This window comes from Marmota flaviventris, chromosome 2, assembly GCF_047511675.1.
Source record: "Marmota flaviventris isolate mMarFla1 chromosome 2, mMarFla1.hap1, whole genome shotgun sequence".
NCBI classification, from domain to species: domain Eukaryota; kingdom Metazoa; phylum Chordata; class Mammalia; order Rodentia; family Sciuridae; genus Marmota; species Marmota flaviventris.
The window spans coordinates 75142114-75157579 of NC_092499.1; the positions used below are offsets into that span (position 1 = coordinate 75142114).

The following is a 15466-nucleotide window of genomic DNA, read 5'->3' on the forward strand; positions in this document are numbered from 1 at the left end:
TTGTAAACACTATATAGTTAAGTCTTATTTTTTTAATTCATTTACTCTTTTAATTGGATAATTTAATCCATTTATATTTAAGATGATCATCAATAGGTAAAATCCTAGTACTGCCATTTTATTACTTGTTTTCTAGTTTTTCAATAGTCTTTTTCTTTCTCCCCCTTTTATAACCTTCCTTTGTTGTGAAATGTTTTCATTCTTTGCATATTATTTTTGGTGTATCTGATTACAGGTTTTTCTTTTGTGGTTACAGTGAGGCTTATGAAAATCTCTTTTGATTATTAGAAGCTATTTTGAACTGAGAACTTAATTTTGATTGTAAGGATAGGAAAAGAAAGAAAAATAGTAATTTAAAAACTCTATACTTCCTATATTTTGAATTTTTGACCTATTTTGCATTTTGTATTACATTTTTTTTTTCTTTTGGTCCCAAGGATTGAACCCCAGGGACACTCAACCCTAAGTCCTTTTATTTTATTTATTTATTTTTTATTTTGAGACAGGGTATCACTAAGTTGCTTAGGGCCTTGCTGAGTCCCTGAGGGTGGCTTCAATCTTGGAGTACTCCTGCCTCAGTCTCACCTGCCGCTGGGATTACAGGCATGTACCACTGCACCCAGCTTATCTTTTAACATATTAATGTGTGTTTTTTGTTTTTGTTTTTGTTTTTGGTGCTGGGGATTGAACCCAGGGCTTTGTAAATGTAAGGCAAGCACTCTACCAACTGAGCTGTATTCCCAGCCCCTTAATGTGTCTTTTTTCATTTTTGTTTTGTTTTTTAGATTTCATACTAATGATATAAATGGTTTATGCACCAATTTACAATATTAGAACATTCTGAATTTCTTTGTGTATTTGCTCTTACTAATGAGTTTTAAACATTAGAGCACTTTCTTCTTACTTATTGGCATTGCTTTCCTTCAATTTGAAGAATTCCCTTCAGCATTTTTTGTAATAAAGATGTCATGGTGATAAATTCTCTCAACTCTTTTTGTCTAGAAATGGTTTTTCTCTCTCTTCACTGCTAAAGCACAGTTTTGCTGAGTGCAGTAATCCTGGCTGACAATGCCCCCTGCCCTTTAACTGTGAATATCTCATCCTATTTCCATCTTAAATGTTAGGTTTCTGCAGAGAAGTCTGATATCAGGCAGACTGGAAGACTTATATGTGTTATTTTGTTTTTCTTGCTGCTTTTAGAATCCTTTTTTTTAATCTTTAGAAGCTTGGTTATAATGTAACTTGGGGTTGAATGTGATGGTTGACCTTTGACCTTCTTACACCTGGACATTTGTACACTTCCCTGAGTTTGGGGAATTTTCTGATAGTTCTCTTTGAATAGGCTTTCTATTCTTGGCATTCTTTTTTTTTTAAGAATTTTTTTAATATTTTTTTTTTTTTAGTTTTTTAGTTTTCGGCGGACACAACGTCTTTGTTTGTTTGTGGTGCTGAGGATCGAACCCGGGCCGCATGCATGCCAGGCGAGCGCGCTACTGCTTGAGCCATGTCCCCAGCCCCATATTCTTGGCATTCTTGAGTCCTCTTGAACCCCAGTAACTTGAATATTGTTTTCATTTAATGCTATCCTATAAGCTTTGTTCATTCTTCTTTTTCTCTCTTGATTGATTATATTCAAATAGCCTGTTTTGAGTTCACTGACTCTTTGCTTTAATTGGTTTGCTAGTGATTTTATCATTGATGCCTTCTATCACATTTTTCATTCTATTTATTGTAGTTTTCAGCTCCAGGATATTTAATTTTTAAAAATATTTTTCTTTAGTTGTAGATGGACACAATGACTTTATTTTATTTATTTTTATGTGGTACCAAGGATTGAATCCAGTGCCTCAGATGTGCTAGGCGAGCGCTCTACCACTAAGCCACACCCCCAGCTCTTTTTTTTTTAATATTTCAACATATTTATTAAGTTTCTCTGATAAATTACTGAATTGTTTCTTTGTATTTTCTTGAAGTTGGCTGAGTTTTCTTACAATATCTATTTTAGTTTTATCTAAGGGATCATACATAGTCACTGGGGTGGTTTCTGGTGCCTTATTTTGTTCATTGTATGTGCGTTTGTGGAGGGGTCAAGGTTCCTTGAAAGTTTTTGTTGTATACAGCACTATCTCTATGTTGAAAGTTCAGATATTTAGTCTAATCTTTGTAATTGGTCTGTTTGTATACCTCCTTCTAGACTATCTAAGCAGGCTCTATGTTATTTTTTACTGAGATTGTAGTTACTACCATTGTTTTAGCACTAGAGGGCACCTGAAGCACAAGTTTGTTCCAGATTCACAATGGGTGTGTTATTTAAGGGTGAACTAGGGGAGTACTTTAAAAAGGTAGTCCATCCCTGCTGGTCCTGAAAGTCTCCATTTGGGATCAGGGTGGTCTCAGATATACACCAAATTGTTGGACCATGGTCGGGCACAGGGCCTCACCATGTCTGGCCTTTAACTCTGAAGCCACAACTTAACCTACTTTCCTCTTCTTCGGTCCAAACAGTGACTGTGTTGTGCTGCCTGGGGTTAGGGCAAGGACAGGGGAGGCAATCTTGTAGCTATCGTGGCTACTGTGAGGTTGGATCTCATCCAGAGTTCACAGTTCATTAAGACAGGTGCATCCTATATGCAGGACGAAGTCCCACACTGCTGTGGCCTGCTAGGTGCTGTGGTCTGTGGTCCAATACTACCATAGTGGATTTGATGTTTTATGGTCCAGAATTAGGCTGTGCCACTCAGTCTACAGTTCTACCTGGAAATGGAGTAGATTTAGAGGTTCTGTTTGTGGACTTTGCCTGGAAATAGAGGCCATTGGATTCTTTCTAGTGTTGAGTTTCACCATGCAGACCCACTACTGAGTTCTAAGACATAGTCCTATGCTTATTTCCCTGTCCTACCCTCTAGCAGATGAAGTCTGTCTCCATCCTCTATTGCTTGAGGTTGAGGTATGTGCCTGAACACAACTCTGTTTGCAGGTTTCTTCCTGACTCCAAGGCAGTCCAGAAGCTCCATCCACAGGCACTGGTCTAGGACTAGGGGCAATGGGGCACTGCTTACCCCTGGATTTCAGATCATGGTCCAGACACTAGTCTAAACACTTTAAGAGAGAGAGAGAGAATTTTTAATTAATCATCATAATTATCATCATAATAATCCTATTTACAGATGAAGAAACAGACATGATTCTTAAGTAGTAGAATTAAGAATTGAGGCAATGTGAACTTTATTTATATTGATGTGTATAACGTATGAATTTATTTTGAGGGTCATAAATTATGCACTTATATAAATACAAATCAATAGAAATCAAGTCAAAGAATATACATGAGCAATTTACAGAAAAGGAAATGTAAAATATTAATATGATATTCAGTCTCTTTAATTGGGAAATGAGACTTAGGAGAAATGCCATCTCGTTTTCATTAAGTTGACATAAGTTAATAAGTCTGACGCCAAGTATTGGTGACAAAGTGAGGCAACAGGAATTGTCACACACTGCCAATGTGAGTAAAAATTCCTATAGTTACTTTGAAGAGTAATTTGGGAATTCCTTAGAAAAGCTCATATGTGCAAGTGATATATCTAATATAACAGTATTGTTTGCATGGCAAAAAATTAGAGCAATTCAGTGAAAAAGAGAAATTGGAAAACTAGCACTGTTCATACCCTAGAAAAACAACAACAATTTAAATGAGTCAACTGGAGTTACCTGTATCAGCATGAATAGATCTCAAAAATATTTGATAGTGATATGACAGAATCATAGAATATTTTTTAAGAAACTATCAAATAGTGTGTATAGTGATATCTTATGGTTTTAGCTTTAAATTTTCCTAATGAAATGATCAATGTAGAACATCTTTTCGTGTATATATGTGCCTTCCATATTTACTCCTAGATGAAGTGTTCATTCATATCTTTCATACAATTTGGGGGTTTTTTGGGGGGGGGGGTGGAATTCTATATTCTTGTTACACTTTATTAGCTATGTGATTGGAGATTTTTTTCTTTTCAGTTTGTAGCTTGTACATTTAATTTCTCAACAATATTTCAAAGGATAGAAATTTTTAACTTTGATAAAATCTAATTTTTCTGTTATGGGTGGTATTTTTTATATCATATATTTTTATCTAAAGGTCATACAGATTACTTTTTAGGTTTTCTTTTAGTACTCTTAATTTGAGATTTTACATTTAGGTCAATAATCAGTTCATAGTTAACTTTTATACAAAATATACAATATAGATTGCAGCTCAGTTTTAAAATTATCCAGTTTTTTCATCATTATTCATTAAAAAAACTGTTCTTTCTCCACTGAATTGCTTTGAGCTTTTTGTCAAAAATTAGTTGACCACTTATTTGTGGGTCTGTTTCTGGACTGCTCTGTTCCATTTAATATATTTTGATCATAATGTACTATAAATGGTGTTCTTAAAATTTATGGTTTAACTTGGTTGTTAGTATATATTCATCTTACACCCTGCAACCTAACTAAACTTACTTTTGTAATTCTAATAGACTCCACTAAAGTTTTTATATAGACTATCATGTTTCTGCACATAAGGACGGTTTTATACTTTTCTGTTATAGATACTTTTATTTTGTTTTTTTGCCTTATTCCCTGGCCCAACTTGTATGATTTTGAATAGAGATGGGGAAAACAAATACTTTCCATTTTTCCTGTTCTTAAGAGTAAAGCATTTTGTCTTTCACCGTTATGTATGAAGTTAAACATGGAGGTAGAAAGACAAATGAGGGGTAAAAGTTGGGGTAGTTATTAAGAAGACCTTATATTAGGGTTCAGCATCCCTAATCTAAAAATACAAAAATCTGAAATACTCCAGATCTGCAATTTTTGTGTACCAATATTACACCACAGTGAAAAATTCCATACTTGTTTTGAGAGGACAGGTAGGTCTCAGTCAAAATGAAGGCACACTCATGAAAAAGAATGACTTCATGGGCTGGGGTTGTAGCTCAGTGGTAGAGTTCTTGCCTGGCACATGTGAGGCACTTGGTTCAATTCTCAGCACCACATTAAAAAAATAAAAGGTATTGTGTCCATCTACAACTAAAAAATATTAAAAATTAAAAAAAAAAAGAATGACTTTTGTTGGTAAATGGATGGATCTGGAGATTGTCATGCTAAGTGAAATAAGCCAATCCCCAAAACTAAAGGCTGAATTTTCTCTGTGATAAGTGGATGCTAATACACAATAAGGGGTGTGGGGAGAAGAATAGAAGTTTATTAGATTAGATAAAGGGGAATGAAGGGAAGGGAGGGAGGATGGAAATAGGAAAGACAGTAGAATGAATAGGATATAACTTTGCTATGTTCATAGATGAATATGCAACCAGTATAATTTCACATCATGTACAACCATAAGAATGGGTTCCTAATTAGAATAAGTTATACTCCATATATGTATAATATGTCAAAACACAGTCTGTTGTCATATATATATATATATATATATATATATATATATATATATATATATATATAACACACACACACACACACATATATAAAAAACAAATAAGAAATTTTTTTAAAATGCAGGCACACTAAAAATATTCATGTTTAAACTTCTAGTTCTATTCCCAAGATGTGTGCATCTGTGTCTTTCTCTCATGTATGTATGTGCCTGTCTGTGTGTGTCTCTCTTATACACACACACACTCTCACTCTCACTTTTTTCCCCTAAAATCCAAAAAATTCCCAAATCCCAAATAGTTCTAGTCCAAGCATTTCAGAGAAGGGCTGCTTAGCTTGCAATAAGCATTACCCTGAGAGGTCACATGAAACAGCTTGACAAAGGTAGAAATGAATTTATAAATAATTTGAGAAAGCAGTTAAAAGAAGTTAAGAGTACTTTTTTAGTTTTTAAAGGTTAGATTTCATTTTGTCAGAGTAACTACTAGTTTTTTTTACTAGTTTATGAGCAGCGTGAAAATGAAAAATTTCAGCTTACTCTGTTAGCTGTGTTAAAAACCCAATACTTTTCATGTTTTATTCTAACCTTAAAACTAGAAAGTGAGTACTATTAATATTATTCCCATCTTACAAATGAAAAAACTTAGAGTTGGTGAAGTTAAATTTTAAATTGAGGGCTAATGAGGTTAAATTTTAAAGGTTCACTAAATCAGGAAATTATGGAATTATTTTATGCATATTTTATACTGCATATATTAATTTATTTTCCATAAATAAAAAATCCTTTTTGTTCTGAATGTTACTAAATAGCCCTTGTTCAGTCAATGACTCTCAAACCTCTTTGACCTTGACCCATTATAACAAGAAATGTATTTTACATGTTATCCCACTATATTTTTTTTTATTTGTGTGCCTACAACCCCCCCCCCACACACACACATATATATGAACGGTATAAGGTGTATATGCATGTATTTCTTAAAAGTACAATTGGATTTCACTAATACATTGCAATCCAAGTTTAAAAAACATTGCTCTAAGGCAGGAGAAGTATAGATCAAGGGTACATTGCTATTGTGTGTGGACATTGGGAGGTGGAATATGAATCATACTGTGTCTTTGATAGTTAAAAAAAAAAAAACACTAAAAAAAAGAGTTGGCTTTTTTAAAAGATAAACCTGAGGAGTAATTTTTGTTTTGTTTTGTTTAAAAGCTCTCTGACCCTTCTGATTTACCGAGGAATGCCTTTAGAATTTTTACCATTCTGGTGGAATTTTTATGTATCGAGCATATTGATTATGCTTTGGAAACAGGACTTGCTGGTGAGTATATTTGTATTAAACTTTCTGCTAAATTCCTTTAATCCTGCTTAAACTGTATACATAATGTTGTTTCATGTATAATCATCTCTGTACATTGAATTTGGTTAAGTGCAGTGAATTTTGAGCTTCTACAATGCAAAGATTTGCCAAGTGCTGCAAACCATGCAAAGACATGGTTCTCTCATATTGTTTACATCCAGTGAAGTAAGGTAATAGGCCACATAAGTCACTACAATGTATGGCAGAGTAGATTGCTTTGCTATATATTGTAAAATTTCAAGGAACAGAAACAAAAGAGAACCATTCTGACTGGGAAATTGGTGTAAGGTTTAGAAGGGAAAATATTTTAAAAATAAGTCTGGAAGAGGATAGATTGACATTAACTTTTTTCTTTTACTTTTGATCTTTTGAGCTTACTGGTTAGTATAAATAGTGTAATAATGACTTCTTCCCTGGATTACAGCTTCATTAATCTAGTTGCCCTCCTGACCTCACCACATTTTCAATGGTCGTCTCAAATTTAGCGTATCCACAACAAAACTCTTTTTATCTTTCTCCTAAACTTGTTCCTCTCACATGTCTTTAAAAGCATTGCCATTCACCTGTGGCTCAAGTCCCAAACCAAGGAGTTGCCCTAATTCTTCCTTTTTATCAACCCTGATAGTCATCCTATCAGCAAATCCTGTCAGTATCTTTCCAAAAAATAGTAAAAGTTCATTTACTTTTTTCTATCTCCACTGTTGCCACCGTAGTTCAACTTGTCATCACTGGTTTTCTGTGTTCACTCTTGCCTTTCCAAGTTACTGACTTTATATTATAGCCAGTTTAATTATCATTTCCTTGTTTAAGATCCTTTAGTGGCTTATTACTCTCAGAGGGAAAACAATAACAAACTCTTTAAGAAGCCTGACTTTTGATCTGCCTCTTCTGTATTCATCCTTTCCACATACTGCATTTCCCCACACTATTCCAGACACTCTGGTCTTCATTCTTTTTCCTAACTTAGGCTCTTTGCAGTTAACATTTAAGGGATGGGAATGGGAAACTTGGTGTTTCCCATCGCAAAAAACTTTTTCCTCAGCTCATCTCATGGCTGGCTCTTCAGCCATTTGATCTCAACTAAGATGTCACCTTCTCAAGCCTTTATTGATCACCCTAACTGAAGTAGTACTACTGTCTCGCTTATTGAATTGTCTCATCATTGAAGTAACTGTTTTTTAAACTGGGGATTGAACTCAGGGGCCATTGAGCTATACATTCCTATCCTTTATTTATTTATTTTTTTTAATTTTGAAACAGGGTCTCACTCATTGCCCAGGCTGTCCTCACACTTTGCGGTTTTCCTGCCTCAGCCTCCCAAGTCATGGGATTGCAGGCGGGTACCACTACAACCAGATAGAATTAGCTTTTTAAAGTAACATTTATCACAGTGAAATTTTTAAATGTTAAGTGTTTGCCTCTACTTCAGGATTTATTCACTTAACCCTTATATGACTACTACCAGACCCATGGAGTTTATATTCTTGTGGAAAGATAGAAAAATGATTAGGAAGTGCAATGAAGGAAAATGAAACTGAGTAAGAGAGATAGTAATGGAAAGGTAGGGTGAACAGTGTAATTTGAAGTTGTTGTTTTTTTTTTCTGAAAGGGTGATTTAAAAAGGTATCTCTGAAAAGATGAGAGCTTAATGAAGTGATAGATATACTAATAAAATAGAACATTCTAGGTAGAGATAACATTAGGAACCTTTCTTTTATCTAGTGTTGTACCTTAGCATCCAGAAACTACATAGATGCTCAGAAAATCTGTATAGGCTGTATAAAATGACATTTTGTAAAGTTTTTAACAATGAACCAAAATTAGCTATAATTCAGTCACTTTGGGTTCACTCTGCTTTATCACTATCCATTTTTTTCATGTTGTTACTCTTATGATGTAAAAAAAGCATTTTTTAAATTACAGCTTTATAGTTATACATAGTAGCTGGGTTCATCCTGACAAACTCATAAGTGCATGGAGTTTGATTTCAGTTCATGATCCCCCCTTATCCATCCCCCTTTTTCCTTCCCATCCTTTCTCCCTTCTCCCATATTCCTTCCTCTACTCTACTAGACTTCCTTTCACTTGTCTATTTATTTATCTTTGATTGGTTTTACCTATGTATAAAGGTGAAGTTCCCTGTAGTACATTTATATATGCACTTAACATGATTTTTTTAAGAATTCATTCTGCATCACCTTCCTTTACCCACCCCTTCACTCTTCCTCTCAGTCACCTACTACATTACTGGCCTTGCCTTTATCTTTATGTTATCCTATCCTTTCTTTTATATATAAGCATTTTTTTAACTTAATTATGATAGACCCTTGGCATCAAATATTTAACCCTTGTCACTTGCAAATGACTCAATGTAATAATTTTTGTTGGGATAATAATACCTCAAAGATGAAGAATAAAGAAAATAATGAAAAAAGTAACATGAATTTGAATCTGTCTTATATAAAGGATTTGTTATTCAGCAAGTATGGAAACCTAGCATCTTCATTTTAATGGCAATATTCTTTTTTTGGAATGGAAATTTTCTTGTAGAATGGGAAGATTCCTTATATGCATAAGTGATTCTCATGCATCTAGTTAATACTCAACTGCTATTATCTCTAACGATTGCATAAAATTCTGTGGAGCACATATAAGGTTACTATGTCTTATTTTGCATCGTTTCCATTTTGTAGTATAATAATGCTGAAATTAACCTTCCAGAGTTCATTTTCCTAATATTGAACTATTTTATTTCATAAAACCCAAACATGAAATTACTGGATCAAAACATGTTTTATTTATTTGTTTTTCTAAATTTTGATACACAATTTTTTACTTTTTAATTTTGATATAAACTGTTTTCCTGAAGATTTTTTTCTTACCAGTATATACTGCTACCAACCTATATGCATGTACCAGTTTTTCCATTCATTATTCAATATTTCTTAAAAGCTTCAATAATTTAGGGATTGGAAACATACATCAATATTGCCTTAATTTTCTTGTCTTATAATAAAGGATATTTCCTACTTCTGTTGTTGGTATTTTTTTTTTTTTGCTCTTAAAAGTTTGTGTCGGAGCCTGTAGCTTTCTTACCAATTGATTTTGTTTTTTTTTTTTGGTCAGGGAGAAAAAACTTTTATTTTTCATTATTGAAACTGAAAAGATCATTGTCCTATAAAGACTTCTATATTTTAAGCTTCATATTGTCATTAGCTATGGATATTTTTCTTAGTCTCTATTTTCTTTTTAAGTTTACTAGAAGAACAAACAATAGGGACCTTGAAATTCATCAGTTATTCTTTAAAGAAAGGAGGAAACTGAAATCCATAGAGGACAAGCTGACTTTTTTGACTGCTGCTTTATCAGTGGACTGGCTTGATTATCATTCTGAATATTAGGAATTTGCTGAGATTGGAGGTTTTGAGTATTTTTGCGGAAATAGGAGAGAAAACGAGTGAAATGTTAATTTTAGGCACATTACTGACAGCATTATATAGGATAGACAATAAAAAAAAGAGGCTTGAACAAGAAAGATCAATAAAAAAAGTATTTTAACTATTATCAGAGATAAAGAAACTTGTTTTTTTTTTTTTTTTTTTTTTAATTATGGAAAGCTGGGTGCAGTGGTGCACATTTGTAATCCTAGCTGCTAAGGAAACTGATGCAAGTTCCAGGCAAACCTGGGCAACTTAGTAAGAGCCTGTCTCAAAATTAAAGGAAAAGAAAAAAGACTAGGGATATGATAGCGTACTTGTCTAGCATGTACAAGGCTCTGGTTTCCATCCCCAATATCACCAAAGAACAAAAAGAAAAGAAAATGGTGGGAATATATTCATATCACATGTGAATCATGGGGCACCAAAGAGCTAGGAAAAGTAAGGAGAAGGTAGAACTCAAGAAGAATTGTTAATTGATTCATTTTTAGGTTTATCTAAGCAAATCATGAATATGATGGTCATTTGGGCATAAAATTTAACTTTGGGTGCATTTTAAGCTATTAACAAGCTTAGTTTTCCTTGTCTGTAAAAGTCATTGCCGTTTATTAAAATAACAGTTACTTTTATTCATATTGTATATATAAAACCACATCTTTTTTCTGTTGCTAAGATGAATTTTTTTAAAGATAATTTTCATTTATCTGTGTCTTTCAATTTTAGGAATTCCATCCTCAGATTCTAGGAATGCAAATCTCTATTTTTTGGATGTTGTGCAACAGGCCAATACTATTTTCCATCTTTTTGACAAGCAGTTTAATGATCACCTTATGCCACTAATAAGGTAAGTTACGTTGTCATATTTTTATTGGTATTTCAAAGGATATTTAGAATAGTTTTATTAAATTTTAAAAACAATACATGTTCATGAAAGCATCAAATAGGATGGAGGTGTGAAATGAAAAGATCTTTTCCTTCTTCCTTGCATTCTTGTTTTCTCTTTCTACTGTGCTATTATATTTTGTTGCATTTGAAAAGACTTAATCTGTCCTAAATCTAAAATTGAAATCTGATGTTAAAGAGGCCCTACAGCTTAATGCAACTCAGCATATTTACTCCTTCCAAGGGTCTAATAGACACAATCCACCTGTAGCTGCTTGTTATATAAAGATGTACAAAAAAATTTATGAGATTAATAGGACAAATTTCGATGAGACACTAATATCTGGTTTATATCTTCAAATCAATTTTATGAACTTTTAAAGAATATGAGAAATAAGAAATATGTATTATGTGAATATGTTTTACCGATTTTATGTAGTACCATTATTGACAAGAGAAACTATTCTTATAAAAGAAAAATTTTAGATATGTTGTTATAAACATTGATATACCAAGACTGCCTCAGAAACAATCTCAAGAGTGAAGTCATTTGTGATCCATGAATCATACTTTGAAGGGAATTTGCTTTTTAAAGAGCTGTTGCCACATAGCAAAAAACTCACATGGTGTTTGGGTTGCTTATTCTTTAATATTTCAGGTGTTTTTAATATTTTGGCAGCATTCAGAAGGCAAATATAATTGTCAGGGCTTTTTATTATTGTTGCTTATTTTACTTTAGGGACACTAAATACAACTGGTTTGGCTGTTTCTCTCCAAATTGTTGTTAATGATTTACTATATTCTTAAGAGTTTAGTGATACCTTATGAATTTTCTGAGTGTTTTACCAACTATTTACTTATAAATTAAACCATATAGTTCCAAAATTAATCATGTTTGTATTCTTAAGGGCTGTTTCCTCAGAGATGAGAATAGCAAATTTAACTCTTCTTCCTTTCCTTTTAATGGATAATTGTTTTCTTGTGTGACTACTGTAATAAACTGGGCATATGAATGTAAATAATTATTTTATACTTCTTGGATTTATGATCATGTCTGTTGGTATCGTATACATATGAATATGAAAAACTTAGAAATTAGGCTATTAATGCATTTTTTTCCTCCTTTAAATCTACAATAGCTCTTCTCCTAAGTTATCTGAATGCCTTCAGAAGAAAAAAGAAATAATTGAGCAAATGGAGATGAAATTGGATACTGGCATTGATAGGCAAGTTGCTGTTTTTCTTTGGAATTTTAAAAAATTATATAAATATTATAGCAGCAAAAAAAATTTTTAGAGAAACTTATTTTAATTCCACCATCTTGCTGTAACGTTTGATGTTATTTTTGTGAACGACTTTTAACCTTATTAGAATGTTAATTGAACTCCCAAGTTATTTTATTTCTGAAAGTAAGTATATTTAGCTATACTTTTAAACTAGATTCCTTTAAAAACATTTTTTGTAAGCACCCCATCTCCACTCTAGATACTCACAAACTACAAAATCCATTAAAAATGGTGTGTAATATATAGTATTATATTTATTTAGAACTTCCAGGCTTATGTATGAAATCTTTTAAATAAATACAGTAATTTTCTAAAAGTACTTCTAATATTTGTTAAAGATAATTACCTGCCCATAGTACAGAGTCCAAGGGGTCTGTCTGGGTTTTTTTCTTTTCAATTCCCTATATTTTTTATTGGTACATTAGTCTATCTGTTTTGGGGATGATGATGTTCATATATTTATTGATGATGATAGTATCTACCGATTATCAAGCATTTGCTATATGCCAAGCACAATATAAGGGCCTTTACCTATATTATTTCATGTATTAGGTAGGAACTACTATTTCCATTTTACAGATGAGGAAATGGAGACTTTAATAAATTTGCTCAAAACCACAGATAATGATGGTAGAGCTGGAACTCTTTAAAACCCATGGTACTAAGATTTGGGTATAGATTTGTATTTCTGTAATTCTACTTTCTCTTGTTCAGTAAAGCATATTTGAATGTAGATTTTTAATAGCCTTATTTAAAAGATAACTGAGAATCTAACTTATGCAAATATCAAACATTTTTACTTTATGAGTAATAAGAAATTCCTTGCAACTCACCTTGCAATTCACTTGCAATTGACCTTCACACTAAGACTGAGAACTATTGACTATATGGTATGTGATAATAAAGGGGAAGAAAAAATAGAATAAAAAGTTGGAAAAAGAAAGGGTGTTATAAAATCATTCAGAGTAGTTTACTGAGGAATAGGTTTAAAAGAATCTTGAAAATTTGTCTTACTGTTTTTCCCAGTTTTACTGAAGTTTAATTGACAGATAAAATTTGTTTACATGTAAAGTGTATAATAATTTTGGACATATTTGCACTTTGTAAAATGATTACCACAGGGGTTGGGGTTGTGGCTTAGTTATAGAGCTGAGGCACTGGATTCAATCCTCGGCACCACATAAAATAAAGGTATTGTGTCCACTACAACTAAAAAAAACATTTTTTAAAAAAATGATTACCACAAGAAAGCTAGTTAAACATTTCCATCAGTACATGGTTACCATTTTTTTCTTGTGATGAAAAGGCATATGATCTACTCTTTCAGCAAAGTATGAAAATAGTATTATTATAGTCACCATATTGTACTTTAGATCTCCAGAACGTATTAATTCTGCCCAACTGAAACTTTGTACCCTGACTCCTTATTTCCTCTACCACTCTCTCCCTCACAATTCTTGGCATCCACCATTCTATTCTGTACTTCTATGGGTTTGATTTTTTTTTTAAATTCCACATATGAGATCATGTAGTATTTGTCATTCTGTATTTGACTTATTTTATTTAGTTTAATGTCCTCCAGGTTCATCCATGTTGTCACAAATGGCAGGATTTCTTTATTTTTTATGGCTCATTAGTACTCTGTGTATAAGTATACACATTTTCTTTTTTCATTCATTTTTCACTGGAAATTTAGGTTGTTTCCATATTTTACCTATTGGGAATAATGCTACAGTTAACCTGGGAGAGCACATATGTCTTCAAGATATTGATTTCATTTCTGTTGAATATATACCCAGTAGTGAGTTTGCTGGATAATAAAGTAGTTCTACTTTTAATTTTTTGAGGAATTGCCATACTATTTTTCCATGATGGCTGTATCAGTTTACATTCCCACTTTAGCATGCAGAAGTTTCATTTTCTCCACATCCTAGCCAACACTTAGCATCTCTTGTCTAAGCCATCCTGGCATGTATAAAGTGATATTGTGTTTTTTATTTTCATTTTTCTGATGACTAGTAATGTTGAGGCATTTCATATATCTCTTGGCCATTTGTATGTCTTCTTTTGAAAAATATTTATTCAGGTCCTTTGCCCTTTTAAAATTTGTGTTATTTGATTTTTTTCTCCTATTGAGTTGTTTAAATTCTTTATATATTCTGGATACCTTTACGAGATATATGTCTTTGAATATATTTTCCCCTATCTGTAGGTTGTGTCTTCACTATGTTAGTTATTTTCTTTGCTAAAAAGAAGCTCTTTAGTTTGATGCACTCTTACTTATATATTTTTGCTTTATTGTCTGGCCTATCAAAAAACCATTGCTAGAACCAATGTTGAGGAGTTTTTGCCTATGTTTTCTTCTGGTAGTTTTACATCTTAAGGTCTTATGTTAAAGTCTCCATTTTGAATTGATTTTGTGTATATGGGAAGATAAAGTTCCAGTTTTATTCTTCTGTATGTGGACAACCAGTTTTTACAGCACCATAAAACAAAGAGGCTGTTCTTTCCCTGTTGTACATCTTTGGCACCCTTATCTCAAAGATGAGTTGAATTCAGGAAGTGTGATGTCTCTAGTTTTCTTCTTCTTGCTCAAGATGGCTTTGGCTATTCAGGATTTTTGTGATTCCATATGAATTTTTGAGTTGTTTTTTTTTTCTAATTCTGAAAAGTGTCACTGGAATTTTGATAGGAAATATGTTGAACCTATATATCAGTTTGGACAGTATAGACATTTTAATGATATTAATTCTTATAAGCCATGAACATGAGATGTGTTTTCATTTATTTATCTATTTTTTCTTTCAGGAAAGTTTTATAGTTTTTATAGTACAAGTCTTACTTCTGTACTTAACTTAATTCCTGAGTATTTTATTCTTTTTAATACTATTATAAATGGGATTTTCCTTTTTGGATAATTCATCAATAGTGTATAGAAACACAACTGATTTTTGTATATTGACTTTGCATCTTGTAACTTTACTGAATTCAGGTTCTGGCAGTTTTTTGATGGAGTCTTTAGGGTTTTCTGTATATAATAACATGTCACTGAAGAGGCAAT

General features: G+C 32.5%; 1 protein-coding gene across 2 annotated transcripts in view; it reads left to right on the top strand.

The window, feature by feature from the left end:
* Exoc5 (exocyst complex component 5) overlaps nucleotides 1-15466 on the top strand; it is a 72649-nt gene that overhangs the window by 51486 nt on the left and 5697 nt on the right. For both annotated transcript variants that reach the window (XM_027929538.2, XM_071608014.1), the window contains exons 13-15: nucleotides 6653-6761; nucleotides 10961-11081; nucleotides 12259-12345. In XM_027929538.2, the coding sequence (XP_027785339.1) occupies nucleotides 6653-6761; nucleotides 10961-11081; nucleotides 12259-12345 (317 nt within the window). The remainder of the gene's footprint in view (nucleotides 1-6652; nucleotides 6762-10960; nucleotides 11082-12258; nucleotides 12346-15466) is intronic.